The following is a 16,054-nucleotide window of genomic DNA, read 5'->3' on the forward strand; positions in this document are numbered from 1 at the left end:
ATCCTTGGCCTTTCTCCAGTTGCTCTGTTATACAAGTATTCATCTGTCGACTGCAGAGAAGGTGGAGTGATGTTGTATCCACCAATTCTGTGTTAGTAAAGTAATACGTTCAACAGAAAGTGCTGGGAATTGACTTGGAATTGCACTGCTCCGAGAATTTTATGGCAGAGCTTTTGGCTTTTGCCAAGGCTTCTTCAACAACAACAGCTCTTTGGGCTCTCACCTCTTGATGTGATTTATTTGATTCTGTCACAGCAGGATTTTACTCCGCAGTATCTCGATCCATTCAAAAAAAAAAAAAAGACTGTTCTCTATTATTAATTGCAGTTTAATTGCCAGACAAGACGTTGCAGGGCCAATCAGGCCCTCGCTTTGGCCAAGAATGATGATCCATTCTGTCTGAAAGGGATAACAGATGTTTGGGGTCTTGCACTCCTTTTCACTCACACACACACACATGCGCACACACATTCATCACACCCCCACCTGTCTTTCTTTTGACCCAGGGCTATTCAGTGATTTGCTTACATTTAAGTGACAGATGTCTCCATTATAGCGGCTTCTACTAATAACTACTGATTGTTCTCTATTTAAAGTGATGGTGATGTTAGGTTATAAAAGTGTCTTATTATTAATATGTCATTTGTGAAGTATTGTGGATCACCTTGGATGATAGACTGTCATTGTTACTGTACTGAATCACCCCATCCTAACATTTTTGTGAATGAAAGTTGACTCGATATATATCTCATCCCGCATTAGAGCATAAATAACTTGTGAACGTGACATTTACATCACACGTCCAAAAGAACAAGCTCAGTATTTATGTACACTGACACAACACACTCTAGGACTCCTCCCATGTTGTCATGGTTTTTGTGTGTATGTGTGTGAGAGAGAGGGAGAGAGGGAGAGAGGGAGGGAGAGGGAGAGAGGGAGGGAGAGGGAAGCCTTGGTGAATATTCACCCTAAAAATAAAAACCCTCGTTCATTTCACACACCCAAGTCTCTCTGTCATTCTCACTTTCTCCCTTACACTGTTACTCATTATCACCACAGTAAGATAACGTGCAGACAGGGATTCCAGGCCATGTCTGACACTACATGGAAAATTATCAGAGACTATCTGCGGTGTCATGCAAGTATCTGCAAAGGAATACCGGTGCATAAGAAGAGTCATATTCAGAAAATGTTTGAATGAAACAGGTAACATATAATTATAGTGCCTCACTGCTGCAATATGTTTCTCCCATGAGGCATTTTTAAAAAAACAACAACAACAACAGCAGTTGCTTGTCTCCAGTTTCATTTGTGCTCCTGATATCAGCTGAGCCTGTGAGTGGGAGGAGAATTGTTTCTTTGTCGTGAATCCCAGGGGGATTTTACTGAAGGAGACACTTAAACTAAAGAAACGCAGATTCAAACAAACATAGAATGAAGTACAGTCGGTCAGTTGTGGAGTTACACAAACCTTTACTAAATATGAGGTTTTGTGTTTGGTCTTTATTCTATAGAGAGGGTGAAGTCATTCTGTTTCTAATCAAAACAGACATTTGAATGAAAGCATTAAGACCGCCTGACATTAATCTACATTTTCATGTACACATTAATGAGATTACATGAAGTGGTGTGACAACACGTAACACATGGAGTGGTATCCCTATACTACAGTTGAGAATAATAAGCTTTTGTATTATAATATAATATAATACTTGCCTGAATTAATGTTAAATACGCTTTTGCAGCTCTTCTTTAAACCTCAACTGTATTCTGCTGCTTGCATTTGATCGAATTTCCCAGCTTGTGCTTCATCAGCAGCTGTAAATCATTTGTCCTGCAGAGACTTCCTTCTCAGACTGTTAATGCTCTGAAGATGTGTTTGTCTACTCTGACATGCTGAGAGGAAACGGGCGACACGGTTGTAAGAACATGGAGCGGTGACTTCCAAAGGAAAAGTTTGCTGCGTGCTGTTGTTGTTGGTTTCATGTGGCTGAGTTGTGAAATGACTGCCCCAGGTTGAGGAATAACACAAATATCATCCATGTAATAACCTTCAGCTAGTGGAGGCCTCCCACTCAAACTCTGCAGGGGCATTGGATACACACACACACACACACACACACACACACATTCATATGTGTTTCTCAATCTATTACACAAGAACTCCCACACATGTAAATCAAACCCCCTCACACAAACACACACACACACACAATCCCTGTTTAATACTTTATGAAGCTTCTGCTGCTTCCCCACATGGACCTCAGCTGATTCAAGCGCAGTGAGGAGCAGGAGGAGGGCGATTAGGTGGCTGTTGGGCGGGGTTTGGGGTGTAAGATGGGTGAGGGGGTCAGACAGCTGCTGTGTACAGTTGTCATGGAAACCTTTGTCTGACCTTGTCAAAATGGAGAGGGACAAGTCTGGCTCAAAATTCAGTTTCAGCGAGGGGTTTGTGTTTGTTAAACCAAAAAGCTGTCAAAGATTTGCATTTTGGTGTGTATTTTTAATTTATTTCCCTGTTTATCAGAAAAGCGACACATGACTCAAAATGACCCCACCCTGCTCTGGAACCACCCTCATACTCCTCAATGACAGATTTTGACAGATTTAATTGGTGTTGCATTGAAAGCCAGTGTGTGTGTGTGTGTGTACCTGGTATTCCTTATGTTGTGGGGACCTGAATCTGTTTACACAGTCACATTACAGAGACTTGTCTTTCTTATGGGGACAAAAATCAAGTCCCCATAACGTAAATTACTAAGGTGAAAACATGTTTTAAAGATAGGTTGAGGTTAAGTTAAGGCTATGATTAGGCCAGTATATTGATTAGAGTAAATCTCCAGGAAATGAAAGTAAGTCAATGCAATATCCCCTGAAGTCATGGAAACCACTGTGTGTGTGTATGTGTGTGTGTGCAGCACTTCATTGGTCAAAACCAGGAGTTAATTTGTATAATTCGCTGATGTCCAAATATTCTCCTCGTGTTGCAACTTTGTTAACGTAACGTTTGGAGCACAGTGAGCATATTGTGTGCATGTAATGTATCATAATTGTGTCACTGCCCTGTGGAAATGCTTATTTGCAAACAAGAATCTGCTGCCCTCTAGTGTCAGAAACGTAGCATCCTATCTACAAATGCCTTCATGTAAAAACCAATGTTCTGTCACGTCCTGTGCAGCACACAGAGACATAAATAAAAATGGAGCAGCTAGACTGCTGCTTTTGAATGGTTCATTTATAACAAATGTAGCAACATAGTCCTCATACTTGCCAGGAATGTTATCAGTCAGCTTAATATGGTTCAAAAAGGCAAGTTGATGTTGTTTGTTATGCTGTTATGTTGTTGTATTCTGAGTTGCCTCAGACTGATTAGCAACCGCCATTGTGGAAGTTAATATGGATCCAAATAAACAATATAAATGATAGAAAATAACGTTTGTAATCACTTCCTAATTCAGAATCTATAGCATTTACTTCAGTGTGAAGAAGGCAGTTAAAGGAGGAGCCAACATTTGAACAGGCATTCAGTTTAATTTAATTTGAAGAGAGTTCATTATTATGATATAAATAAAAAAAAAAACACACAGAAGCAATGTGGTCATAGACATGTCCAAGTTAATAAGCTGGGAAGATCCCAAATGCACAGTGTACAAAATATCACCATGTAATATGTACAACACAAAAAGAACACAAATACACAGACAAGCACTCTCAACTCGATGGGACGGTTGGTATTTACAAAAAAATAAATAGAACAAACTGATAAATAACATCGAAACACACTGGTTGTTAGATGACATAAAGCTGGATTTGCAGATATAGAGCCGACCACTGATTTATACTCTATATACTACAGGCAGAGCATACACAGTCACGATAGATGTAAGCTGAATCTTTTCTGTAAATAAATCATAGCCTTAATCTTTTAATTTACCCCCTGATAATTTTACATTCAAGCCAGCTCAGGTTATCAATTGAGCCTGAAAACAGTAGACATAAAAAGATATTTGACTGACTACTGCAGGGAAAGGCCAGATTAATGTAGGATCATAAATGGCCATCAGTTTGTTCTCTGCAAACACACAAGGAACCCAGATCTCTCCCGCCGCTTTGTTCGGCACACAACATTTTTACCAGCGTGTAAGACGAACAAAGTCAGAAAGGATATAAAAACACAGGTAAATGTCTGCAAAGATAAAACTCCACTGGCCCTCCGTTTCAAAAGTGGGAAACACTGAGATAATCGTCAGGTTATTATTCGTTATTTCATCACATTAAATACATGTAGATATATATAAAATTGGATACGGTTGTGTATAGAAATAGAAAATCTAAATCCAAAACCCACTTTGAGCCAAGTTGATGATTATTTCGTCAGCAATGAAATGTCTCATCCTAGGCTCAAATGGTTAGAAATCCATTTTTTCTTTTTCTATGCACACATTTCCTCTGGATATTGACTTTATTTTCCTTCTTTAAAATGTAGATGTGGAAGAAAGCTAAATGTGAAATGAATAACAAAAACTGTATAGTGTATGACTGTAGATGTGTGGGAGGTCATGTACTGTAAACTTAGGTTTCCCACGTGTCACATCAGTAATAGGTTGAATGAGATGAGGACATATACATCATTGTCAGTTTTACATCAGTAAAGGAGAACAGCAAAAAAATAAAAAATAATAATAATAAGCTCAAATATAAGCTGACCTGGTTGTGTGTATATTATGTGTATTCCTGTCTCAGTACAGCAGTGATCACCTTGTAATGATGGTACATTATCTTTTTCAAGCGGCTCATGTGGTGTTTGCAGCTTGCCAGATGGGGCATTGGGGAACTTTGGGTTTGGTGTCTCCATGTCAGGCTCAGTTTGTAGCTGAAAGTCACTCCTGCAGAGCCACAACCTACACCACAATAAAGAGAAGGAATACCAGGCTCTATCCCATACCAGACACTACTGTATTTTTGAGTTATTTGTGAAAACAGCCACCTTAGGCATGACCTTTGACACCTCTTACTAACACAATGATCCTCTCCCAACACAGGCCCATCTCAGGATTGTATCTACAACACTCAGATGGCTTAAAATAAACACATCACACTTAAATCCATTCCTTTAAATCTCCCTCAAATTAAGCCTTTCCTGTTTTAGCACTATCAACCGAGAACCCAAAACAAGGCCCTACCTCACCTCAACCCCTCTCACTCCTTTTCCTTTAATCTCTTTTAGCTCTTCCTTTCCTCTTTCTCCTCCCAGAGTTCTCCTGGGGTTTCTCCTCTTTGCTTCCCATCACCAAGGCTCCGTTGGCGGCCTTGCTGAGCCCATTGAGGGCCCCATTGGAGAGGGCCTTGCTTGCTTTGGAGGAGGAGGAGGCGTCACGTCTGGGCTGCTGACGACGGTAGGTCTGGTAGTAGAAGTTGCCAAAGAGGATGATGAAGGTGATGGCGTAGCAGATGAGGGAGTAGTGCATCCAGTGAGGGAAGTCGCAGTTGACGTAGAGGGACAAGGCGGTGTGTCCGATGGTGACATGGAACTGGACCTGGACACAGATAGAGAAAGAAAATCAAGTTTTTTTTGCACTGAAGGAAGGTTTTCAATCTCTACCCAGATTTGACAATGAATTGTTAAACTTCCAAAGCATGTTGAAGTGCATGTAAAGCAAATATAGAGCTGCTAAGGACACGTGAAACACATTTAAATCGTAGAGTAAGGATTTATGCAGTCAAGACAATTTCAAGTCTTCTGCTCAGGATTTTTAAGGCGTGTCTAAAAATATGGCTTGATGACACACCGGAGTCATACATGTAGTTGGCATAACTCCTCCCTAATTACTGTAACAATATAAAAAAGCTCAGTGTGCAACACTAGTGCCTTTGGTTTCAAGATGTCTTTATCGGATACATGCATTTTACCTGGATGCAAAAACACACAGAAAATCTCTGCCACTGTATTTAAAGTATGTGGATGTGGATGTTGGTGGTGCAGATAATCATTTGATTTAAAACCAAATATACAACACGTAGTGACTTTTTTTAATCTCATAAATTTGGCAAAGTGGTGAGTAACACTCCTCTTGGGTTGCAAAGTCAGAATAGATATTTTTCATCACTTTACACGCACATTAAAAACATCTTACCATCTGGACTATGGTCAAATACTTCTTCCACCACAGGTACTTTTGGATCTTAGGTCCACAGGAGGCCAGGCCATAATAGAGATACATCAAAACATGGATCATTGCGTTCATGTGTGCACCAAAGAATGCTGCAAACAGACAAAAACACACAAGTCTCAAATCACTTTGACAATCTGTTGAATGGACTACATGAAAATTAAACCTCATAATCAGACCCACGTCTCCATAGAAAAATAATAGATATGGTGCCAACTTTTATTCTGTATTCATCATCAGATCAAACTATGAGCTTTCCGAATTGTTTATTAGTGATCAAATACCTTGTGTATCAATGACACTTGTATCAGTATCACCTTTTAGGTATAAAGCTTAGCATTATAACATGTTTTTAGACTGTTATGCAGGGTGAGACTAATGCAATTTATTGATTAGCCACAAGATGGCGATGCCACTGGTTGTAAAAAAGAACGGAGTTAATTTATAACATCAGTAAACATTTTCCTGAGAAGTCAAAAGTCTATATCTCTAATTTCAGTCTTTGATAGCACATGATGTTCATTAAGTAGATATAGCATAGCAATTATTTGGGCAGGAAATGTATGATTGTGAGATTTAAAGAAATGAAAAATTATAGGTGGGAAATCCTAATCTTGACATTTACTGCGGCACGATCTACTCACACTGTCCTCCTGCCACCCATTTGATGCCGATCCACCACAGCGTGAACATGGAACAGTGGTGGTACACATGCAGGAAGGTAACCTGGTTGAATTTTTTCCTCAGGATGAAAAACACTGTATCCAGGTACTCGATGCCTTTTGAGACGAAATACCACCACAGAGCTCCTGCCACCTGTCTCAGACATGACACGAGAAATACAGAGGAGGGAAACGGCGGACAGTTACAGGAGAGGGATAGTTCATGTCAACTGCAACACATTCAACACATCTGATCTATTATCTGCAACACCTTGACTTCATCGTCACCTGAGACCAAACATCTCTGCTTTCTGTGTTAGATGTGTAACAACGTCATGGAGCAACAGCAAGGGGAAGGTGAAACTGAACACCTGCCGCGATCCTTCTTCAAGCTCACACTTTTTTGTAATCCCGGGCCCTGGATCCAAACTAGTGGAAGCTGATCATATTTCTAAAACCACTGAACATGAAGCTTCCCTGACACACTGACTATACATTTTCATGTGAGTATACCAGTGCAGTGGATGCTGATTTTTCATTTAGTAACAGTGGGTGTTTGCACACAATGCATTTGTCTTTGTGTGTGTATCTACAGCTCTGAACACTCACCCTGACTTCATTGGGGTCGTCTGAATAGTCCACCCGTTGACAGATGTAGCTGTAGTTTGCGGACCGTGCCGCCATAAACAGCTAAAGAACAAGAATTGTGTCTCTGTTAAATCTCTGCTATGCAATAAATGAATCCAGTCAGAGAATAGCATGACATCAATAAAAATAAGCAAAATAGGAACTTGAAAAACAGAAGGAAAAAATAACTGGAGGAGACAAAAGGACAAGGAGAATGAACACTCACTACAGGTTTATTTTTAGACATGCAGGTGAAAAACAAAAGACCATTGAGCTCATTATATAACAACAACCAACCTCTTTAAAGATGAAGAAGTTGAGGAAGACCATGCTGAAGTTGTACACTATGAGGGTTTTGCGGAGCTGGAAAGGCTCTCTGTTCTTCATGTATTTGGGCCCGAGCCAGAGGAAGAGCAGGTAGGAGGTGCTGATGGCCAGTGTGGGCAGGGGGTTGTCCATCAGAGGCCATTTCTCCACTCGCTTGTCTGTGAAACACAAGATCATGTTGAGCTTTTTAACTGTTCCATAATGTTTGCACTGCTTAGGCACAGCGTGGGTTTAATGCCAGTTTGTGTGAGAGCTGGTCTGAGGGGTGTAAGTAAAGCAGATGAGGATTCTGTCCCCGGGTGACCTTTTCATATGTGAGCAGTACTTAATAATACTATTATGAAGAAGTATAGAACAGTGTAGTATAGTATAGTATCATAGTATCAACAACTAAGTCCTCAGAGTTAGCCGTTTAGCAAACAAATATTCACTGTCAATATCGATACACACTCCCACACAAAAACTTTAACTTGTTCACCAATTTAGTGCAACTTTGACTCATCCTGTCACAAAATCCTACCGATGCACCATCACTGATGCACTACTGACATATAAGAGAAATAACATAGGCTATATATAAAATATATAATAAATGATATATATATGCAATACCCAGGGTAAAAAAATATTTAAAAAAATTCAATATATATCAGAAACATATTCATATATTTGACACACATATATCCCATTACTATACGGAAACAGAATATGTTAATACAGCATATGACATTTGCATATAGGTTAAAACAACATTTGTGTGGAAAAAGTTCAAGATTATCACCTGCAATAGTTAATGTCCATTTGTAGAATTCTATTGTGTCATTGATTAAATGTGTGACAATCTCCATGGTTGTGGTCGTGATCCAGTATACCTGAAACGAGAAAGACAGAGTCCTTAAACATTATGTGCTCAGTATTCATGACACCATAACATGCTCTCTCTCATAGAATATAATGATAATAATCCAGATGTTTCCATCATAACATCATTCATCTGTGAACAGTATGAATCCCTGAACTGAAGTAAACAAAGCAGACTAGGCTGAGCTGAAGCCTGGTTACAAACCTACAGTCTGTGGTCTGTGGCCTAATGAGAGACGGGCTGAGGGTTTGATTGCGCACAAAGGCTGGAGCTCCAGGCGGTAGAGCAGAGCAGAGCGCATGTGTCAGCACATTTTTGGCTTCTGCGCGAGCACCACCTTAATAACTGAATCCATCCACACATTTTTACATGGAAATCGGTCATTTTATAGAGTGTCATATTGACATGTTGATGAATAGGATGTGTGACTCTCTATCTCTCTCTCGCTCTCCCCCCCCTCTCTCGCTCTCTCTCTGTGGCCTGAAGCTGATGCTGCAGCATCTACCATCGTCTAGTCTGCAACCTGCCCACATAATAACTCCATTAATAACACACAAAAATACACTTTAAACATCATATTCCATATTTATCATAGATTCTGACCACTGTGTGTTTACACACAGAGATTTTAACCATTTAAATGTACACGCTGCGGCATTTAGTCTGGCCTTCAGACACGAGCTACATGCAGTCCTATGATTTAATTTTGTATTTTTTTTAAAAACCCAAAAAACATTTCATCTTTTTCATCTGTAGAAACACTATGATGACTGTATAGATCACCAAGGTTGCGCACATCAAACATATGGTCGAGTATAATATCTACACGGTCTCGCCTTCTACCGTATGACTGAAGATGGATTATAACCTTACCTTATTAAAAAAAAAAAAGAGAAATCCCTTTTATGGCATTCACTGCGGTAACTGTGCGTTATTCCGCCTTATAATCGACCGATCGCGTTTTATACCAACTGGTTCATTGGTCCGTATCCAGGGTGAAGAAAATAAATAAATAAAGGAATACACGGGCCGTTAACGGACAACACAAGCCTCCACTGCGCGTCTGCTTCAATGAATTTCTCATCTGATCGCCACCACAGCACCAGCGAAAGTGCAGACAGAGTGAACCCTACACTTCCGGTTGAACTTTCACAATAAAAGCAGAGTATTTTACACACCCCAAGTCAATGCATGTGTAAAAAGAAAATGTTTTACACGCACACACACATATTTACATATTTATATGTGTGTATATGCTATGTTGAGCAAAAAAAAAAAAAAAAAAGAATATTTGGTAACATGACATGACATGAACAGTTATGATTGATACTCAGTGTCCTCATGTCTGGAATTTGTCCATAGAGATTATCCACTCACGTCTGGATGTGGCCCTAGATGTCTACATGTAAGTGTAGGAGGATCATCCCTCACCCACCTGGATTCCCTTGGCACACTTCTTTATGTTTTTTAGAAGAAGCAGGTCCACCATATTGGTGATACCTATTGCTAATTTATGTGCATGTCATGATTATTATCCATCAAATGCTCACATTGGACACACGTTCTTAAAACATATTAACTTGTCTCTAACCACAACATTTGTGACACTAGTTCACAATATTTATTCTGTTTTACTCTGCTGTTTAATTTGATTGCATTGAATATGATTAATGGTATCTACATAAGCCTTCTTTGGCTTCTCATCTAAATTGTACATTTTAATTTTATATTGTCTTTTTGCACATATTGTGCAGATCAACAAACAAAACCTACACTGGGGCTTAAATGAGTCTATGATACGCTAATTTGAAAGCAGTTTCACTGCATATCCTGTCCGATTGTGACTGTGTCTGTGTGGCTTGACGCAGCTGTTCTACTGTGATGCCGCCAGATGATGGAAAGATTCTATGCGCAAGCGCACAAATGGAGGCGGATGCGGCAGCAGAGGGACCATGAGAGTCAAGTCAACAACATGCAAGCAGAGGAGACAAGGAAAGGTAGCGACTCTGCCTTCAAAGTAAAACTAATTTAAAATACTATGTTTACAATTTTTCACTCACACTTTTAAAAAATGACTAATTGTCCAATTGCAAAAGTAACGGTTATATAATAATGTAATCAAACAGTGCATCGGCACTTGTAAGGAAAGCTGCGAAAGAGATGATGAAAACATAGCTTTATTTTGATATTCATGACTGTATCTAAGATCTCACTGTGTCTAACTGGACGAATGGCAGCTCCCTTAATGCACCGGCTTTTCTCTGGTCTTTCCTCTCTATGTGTGGGCTACGAGTGTAGTTATCTATAGATTATATGTTTGTTTGTCTCTTATTCCAGGATCCATACAGCAGCAGGAGTGACGTAGAGCATTCTGTGCAGTCGTTATTGAGGTTGAAATGGGGAGAAAAACAGAGCTTCGCTCTTTGGACTGATCTTCCATCATCACAGGCCCCAGCAGTCTATGATCAGTGGAGACACTTCCTCACATGAAGATGATCCGATGAGAGACACTTTCAAAGGACAAGGGATTCTTGTTTTGTAGCGCAAAGGTGTCAGCGAGTTTGTTTTTGAAAAAGAAAATGAAGATTTGGAGCACGGAGCATATTTTCGGGTAAGTCACACTCCTCATTAGAGTTTAAGTCATCAATGAACGAACATTGACTTAATGAACTATAATGAACGATGGGATCTTCAAACTCGATCTGAAACTCGTGTTTTTACACTCCTAATCTATAATATATCAGTGAAATGAAGTGGCCACATATGGAGGATGAAACATGCCACAAAGAGCTAAGTAAATGAATAAATAGAGAAATGTAGAAATTATAATAAACAAGGAAACCCTAAATCAGCTGGTGCTAACTGTCGCTAGCATCCGTTGCTATCATTAGCTGTGAATGTATTGTGACATCAGGTACAAGTCATTTAAATGTTCATGCTGTTTATCATGCTAATATTTTTAATAGTTTGTGAATGAGACACATGTTTAGACATTGCACAAACATAAATGATCACCATCGATCTGCTGGAGTGAATTTCTTGTCTCATATGATGTAAATCACTGTCTTCTCTGCTAAGACACTCATAAAGCTCAATAAAGCCTATGTACTGTACATACTCTAAACAATGTTCAATGCATGAGTTTTACAGCTTTGATATTGAAATAATCTACAGGGTGTATCATTAATGTTATAGCCGTATAATTTCCACAAAAGTGTATGTTAGTTGGAAATACAAGTGTGTTAAAGCAACATAGGACTACTGAACTTTAGTCAAAACTACAGTTTGAATTGTTCTCTCATTCTTCTTGGCCAAACAAGACGGAGGGTCAACTTAACTCAATCAAGTCCTGTTGTCTACAGATAACTCCTGAAAACTATGACCTGGATGACTAAGAAACTGTCACAGAAAACACAAGGGACATTCTTCATGTATTGCAGTTCAAGTGGTCTTTTCAATATGTTTATATGCTCATCATTATTATTATTATTTTGCCCTTGTTTGTGTACAGTTACCCATGGGAGACAGTGATCAAGGCTGCGATGAGAAAGTACCCTAACCCCATGAACCCTAATGTCGTAGGGGTGGACGTGCTGGAACGCGGTCTGGACACCGAGGGACGTCTACACAGCCACAGACTGCTCAGCACAGAGTGGGGCCTACCAGGCATCGTACGAGCGGTCAGTTATCAGCCCACAGACACTCAGATGCCTAGAAACTGACATTCATGCACGCAGAGGTCAGGATTAAGATATGGGTTTCTAAATAAAACCAAATGAACTGTGGAGTGCCTCGCAGCAAGAGAATTGGGCGGGTGTGGACACTGGGCTTCTGCATGAGGAACTGTCTGAAAGGCAGTTTTTGACAGCGTTGCAGAAACATACACAACAGCAGAGCCTTTTATGTCTCCGTCTTATGTGGATTTTGCGAGGGAAGTCTCAAGACAAATAGCTGGTCGTTGTGTTATTTGCTCGGCGATTATAGACCATTTCATTTGCATATATGCACTGTAAATAAAAACACTATGATAGCTTTTGCATCATTATCGCATTTCCTTGTTCTAGTTGTTTGTTTGCAGAATGTATGTATAAATAACTGGGCATGAAATGGGCTTCCCCTGTTTCAAAGACCAGCAACCACAACTATCAGCAGTGTAGAAACCAGTGGTTTAAAGTGGTTCCTCTGAAAGTTGTCTCATGTTCTTGATGCTGGTTTCACAATTAAATGCTGTGTGTTGTGTTTGCAGATCCTGGGCACCAATCACACACAAACCTACGTGAAGGAACACTCCATAGTCGACCCAGAGGAGAAAAAGATGGAGTTGTGCTCCACAAATGTATGTTTGTATTAAGTCTAGCATCCTGCCACAGCTTTCATCCACATTGGGGACACAGCGTTGATTCAACAATGTAATTAAGGCACTTTGACTTATTGGACCCAAGGTACAGAACACACTCAGCAGAGATTACACATGTTTAAGGAGTTAATGGATCAAATAATCAGGAGAGCAACTGAAGCTGCCAGAAGCAGTGGCAGGGCAGGATAGGAAGATCAAAAAGATCAAAAAAGCACATTATCTAATGTACAGTGATGAATGTATTGTGTTTAGGTACCAAACCATTAGGCAATAGTGCATCCTGTTAATAACAGATGATAAAATGTGAATCAATGTTTTGTTTCAGATCACTCTCACCAACTTCATATCAGTGGATGAGAGGCTTCTTTACAGACCACACCCAGAAAACCCTGAGGTGTAAGTACCTATTACCATTTCATTTTTCTGAGACACTAACAATTTGTGAGGGATTACAGGGAGGAAGTGTAATATATAATAATAATATACAGCTACACATTAATGCTGCCGTGTGTAATTTTCTAACAGTTTTAGCTTTTGTTTTTGTCTGTTTGTGAGTAGCATAACCCAAAAAAGTATAGATTGGAATTTGATGACATTTTATGAAGAGTGCTTTCTCTTTTTCTCACTCTCTCACTCTCTTTTGTTTTTAACACCTCCCTTTTGCCCCTCAGTACCATTCTGACCCAGGAAGCCATCATTACTGTCAAGGGAGTTAGCCTGAGCAGTTACCTGGAAGGAATGATGGCCAGGAGAATGTCAGCCAATGCCAGAAAGGTAACAAAACACATTTCTATCAATACAGTTTTGCCACACTGTGCATGTTTTCTGAATGCCTGCAATGAAAACATCACTGATGGTTCCTTTGCATGTTGTCTAACTGGGACCCCACTGTCTTTCTGCTGTTCCAGGGCCAGTTTCACTGGACATACAGTCAAAAGTGGCTGTTTCCAGTGATACTAGCCTGCTGCCTCTTCTATAATCTGTTTCTCTGTGTCAATCTGTAGGGTTGGGATGCTATTGAGTGGATTATTCAGAACTCTGAAAGAGAACGTACCTCTCTGTGATGTTTACTAACTCTGGTAACTCTTTGCCTTCCTTTGCAACTTTGTCTACTAGTCTTGCCAATTCAAAATGAGCATGCTACCTTTCTCTTTATCAGAACCATCTAATACAAGCACCTGTGTCACATAATGCTCATTTGTTTTCATACACAGGGCTGCAGCTCTACAGTGATGACTTCTCTCCCTGTCTACTCCCTTTAAACCACAGGGGATCCTCAGCATCCTGGAACTCATTTACTGTATATACACACAGCTGTCCTTTTAAGGACTCACATTTTGACATTTGACTCCCATTCATATGGGCCTTTTCAATAGTCTAACCAAAGCCTTATCCCTAACCTTAACCAATAATTGGTTAATGCCTAAATCTAAACTTTACTTAACCACAGTTCTTAGACCTAACCTTAACCAGTTCCTCAGAAATTGAGGTTTTGGTCTCCACTACTGGTACTGACAAGGTCAGTCCTAAAGAGGTATCAAAGTATACACACACACGCACACATATCCAACACGAGTACATGCACTGGAAGTTGGGACAGAGTCAAATGCTGCCAAAGCTGAATAATTATGACAAAGCATGTTAGAGTAGGATTGAATGGTTGTGTCCAATGTGACTGAGTTCTCATTAACTCATAGATGGTCATGCGGATCACATGGTTTAAAAGTCATGTGATCTGCTCCATCATGAAGTGCGTCAACTTCATGACCAACTTTGCTGGTTAGAATATTTTATGATTGCCCAATGTTTACTTTGATCTTATGTCCTGACTTCAGTTTAGGGACCTTTTTAATGTAAGGGAGAAACACGCACACAGTTACCTTGAAAACAAGGTACAGTACAATATAATATGCAACAAGCTTCATAATATTGTTTTTTACATGATATTATTTTTTTGTAAAGTCAAACACAGGAAACTCCTGTACTAGATGCTAAAATCAGATACTTTTTTCTGGTGCTTATTGTGTTACACTTTTGCACAAACTGTAGATAGTTTGCATGATCGTAACAAAAAAGGGACAGCGTTTATTATAGAAAATGAGTAGTGTAGCTAGTTGGACACTTAGCAATGTCGATGTTATTTAGTTCAGATCATAAAAATGGGAATGTACCATTAAGTATCGCCTTGTTTTTCTGCTATTGAGGCACCAATACACTGGAACCTGTTTGATGTGAATGTCATAGGTAGTGTTGCTTTAAACCAGCAGATTTTTAACTTAATGAGAGGGAAGATGACCGGATATACTTTTTTGATCACTGTCGTAAAAAGGCAGAACTACCTGTTTATATGGCTTCACATTGATGCCTGTGTATTTTTGCCCGGGCAGCAGTGTCGTGACATTATTACTTCTACACATCATGCCTCCATATGAACCTCATACACACTACCCGTCTGACCCCGAGGTGCAGGACAGTACTCTGTGGAATGGTGCAGCGGGAGACACACAACATGACTTGTGTACCGAATCATCTCCTGTTAAACAGAATAATATTTCCATATTTTGAGTGAATATTTATTTATTGAAAAACACTGCGTGACAAGCGGTGAACCATAACATTGTTTACATTGTCTGTGTCTTGTAAAAAAAAAGTTTCATTTGCTTTTTTAAATTTTGTTTTAACGTCAGCTGTTTTAACCTTTTGCTGCAACAATTAAAACAGCTGTTTGAGAACGTTTCACTTGAGCCGTGTTTACTGTCTAACAGCCCCTGTTTTTTTTTAGTTTAAAAGACACTGGTTAATTGTAACACACCTCTGTATTATTAACTCTCTGCACACTATCAAAATATCATCTTAATGTAGCTGGCAGTATGCAACTTTCAGATATGGACATTAACTTTTATAGTGAGTTGTAAGCAGAAGTGATATTCTCAAATACCAGTTGCACCCAAGGTCTTCTTTATTACTTGTGGTTCATTATTTGTCCAGTAGAGAGCGCACACACGCTTGGTGTTTGTTAACAGGAAAACCACAGCACAGCTCCTGTTCT

The 16,054-nt window shown here is 39.6% G+C and overlaps 2 protein-coding genes across 5 annotated transcripts; one reads left to right on the top strand and one right to left on the bottom strand.

Annotated features, from left to right (window-relative positions):
- Window positions 1-3,511: 3,511 nt before the first annotated feature.
- Window positions 3,512-9,729, bottom strand: elovl4a (ELOVL fatty acid elongase 4a). The gene is made up of 7 exons (XM_058648619.1): window positions 9,522-9,729; window positions 8,568-8,658; window positions 7,757-7,944; window positions 7,442-7,522; window positions 6,815-6,986; window positions 6,135-6,262; window positions 3,512-5,537 (listed from the first exon to the last, which is right to left on the bottom strand). The coding sequence occupies exons 2-7, from the start codon at window positions 8,632-8,634 to the stop codon at window positions 5,214-5,216; spliced, it is 960 nt and encodes a 319-aa protein (XP_058504602.1). The 5' UTR covers window positions 8,635-8,658; window positions 9,522-9,729; the 3' UTR covers window positions 3,512-5,213.
- Window positions 9,730-10,597: 868 nt separating this feature from the next.
- Window positions 10,598-15,744, top strand: prelid3a (PRELI domain containing 3A). Of its 4 annotated transcripts, none has more exons than XM_058647850.1 (8): window positions 10,598-10,645; window positions 10,986-11,259; window positions 12,160-12,328; window positions 12,895-12,984; window positions 13,331-13,401; window positions 13,677-13,779; window positions 14,010-14,084; window positions 14,220-15,744. In XM_058647850.1, the coding sequence occupies exons 2-7, from the start codon at window positions 11,228-11,230 to the stop codon at window positions 14,067-14,069; spliced, it is 525 nt and encodes a 174-aa protein (XP_058503833.1). In that variant the 5' UTR covers window positions 10,598-10,645; window positions 10,986-11,227; the 3' UTR covers window positions 14,070-14,084; window positions 14,220-15,744. The 4 variants fall into 4 exon arrangements, with proteins under 4 accessions (XP_058503833.1, XP_058503832.1, XP_058503831.1 ...); XM_058647849.1 differs by lacking the exon at window positions 10,598-10,645 and adding an exon at window positions 10,648-10,665; XM_058647848.1 differs by lacking the exon at window positions 10,598-10,645 and having other exon boundaries at window positions 10,888-11,259.
- Window positions 15,745-16,054: the final 310 nt, after the last annotated feature.

Source organism: Solea solea, chromosome 13 (genome assembly GCF_958295425.1).
Source record: "Solea solea chromosome 13, fSolSol10.1, whole genome shotgun sequence".
In the NCBI taxonomy this organism is placed as follows: domain Eukaryota; kingdom Metazoa; phylum Chordata; class Actinopteri; order Pleuronectiformes; family Soleidae; genus Solea; species Solea solea.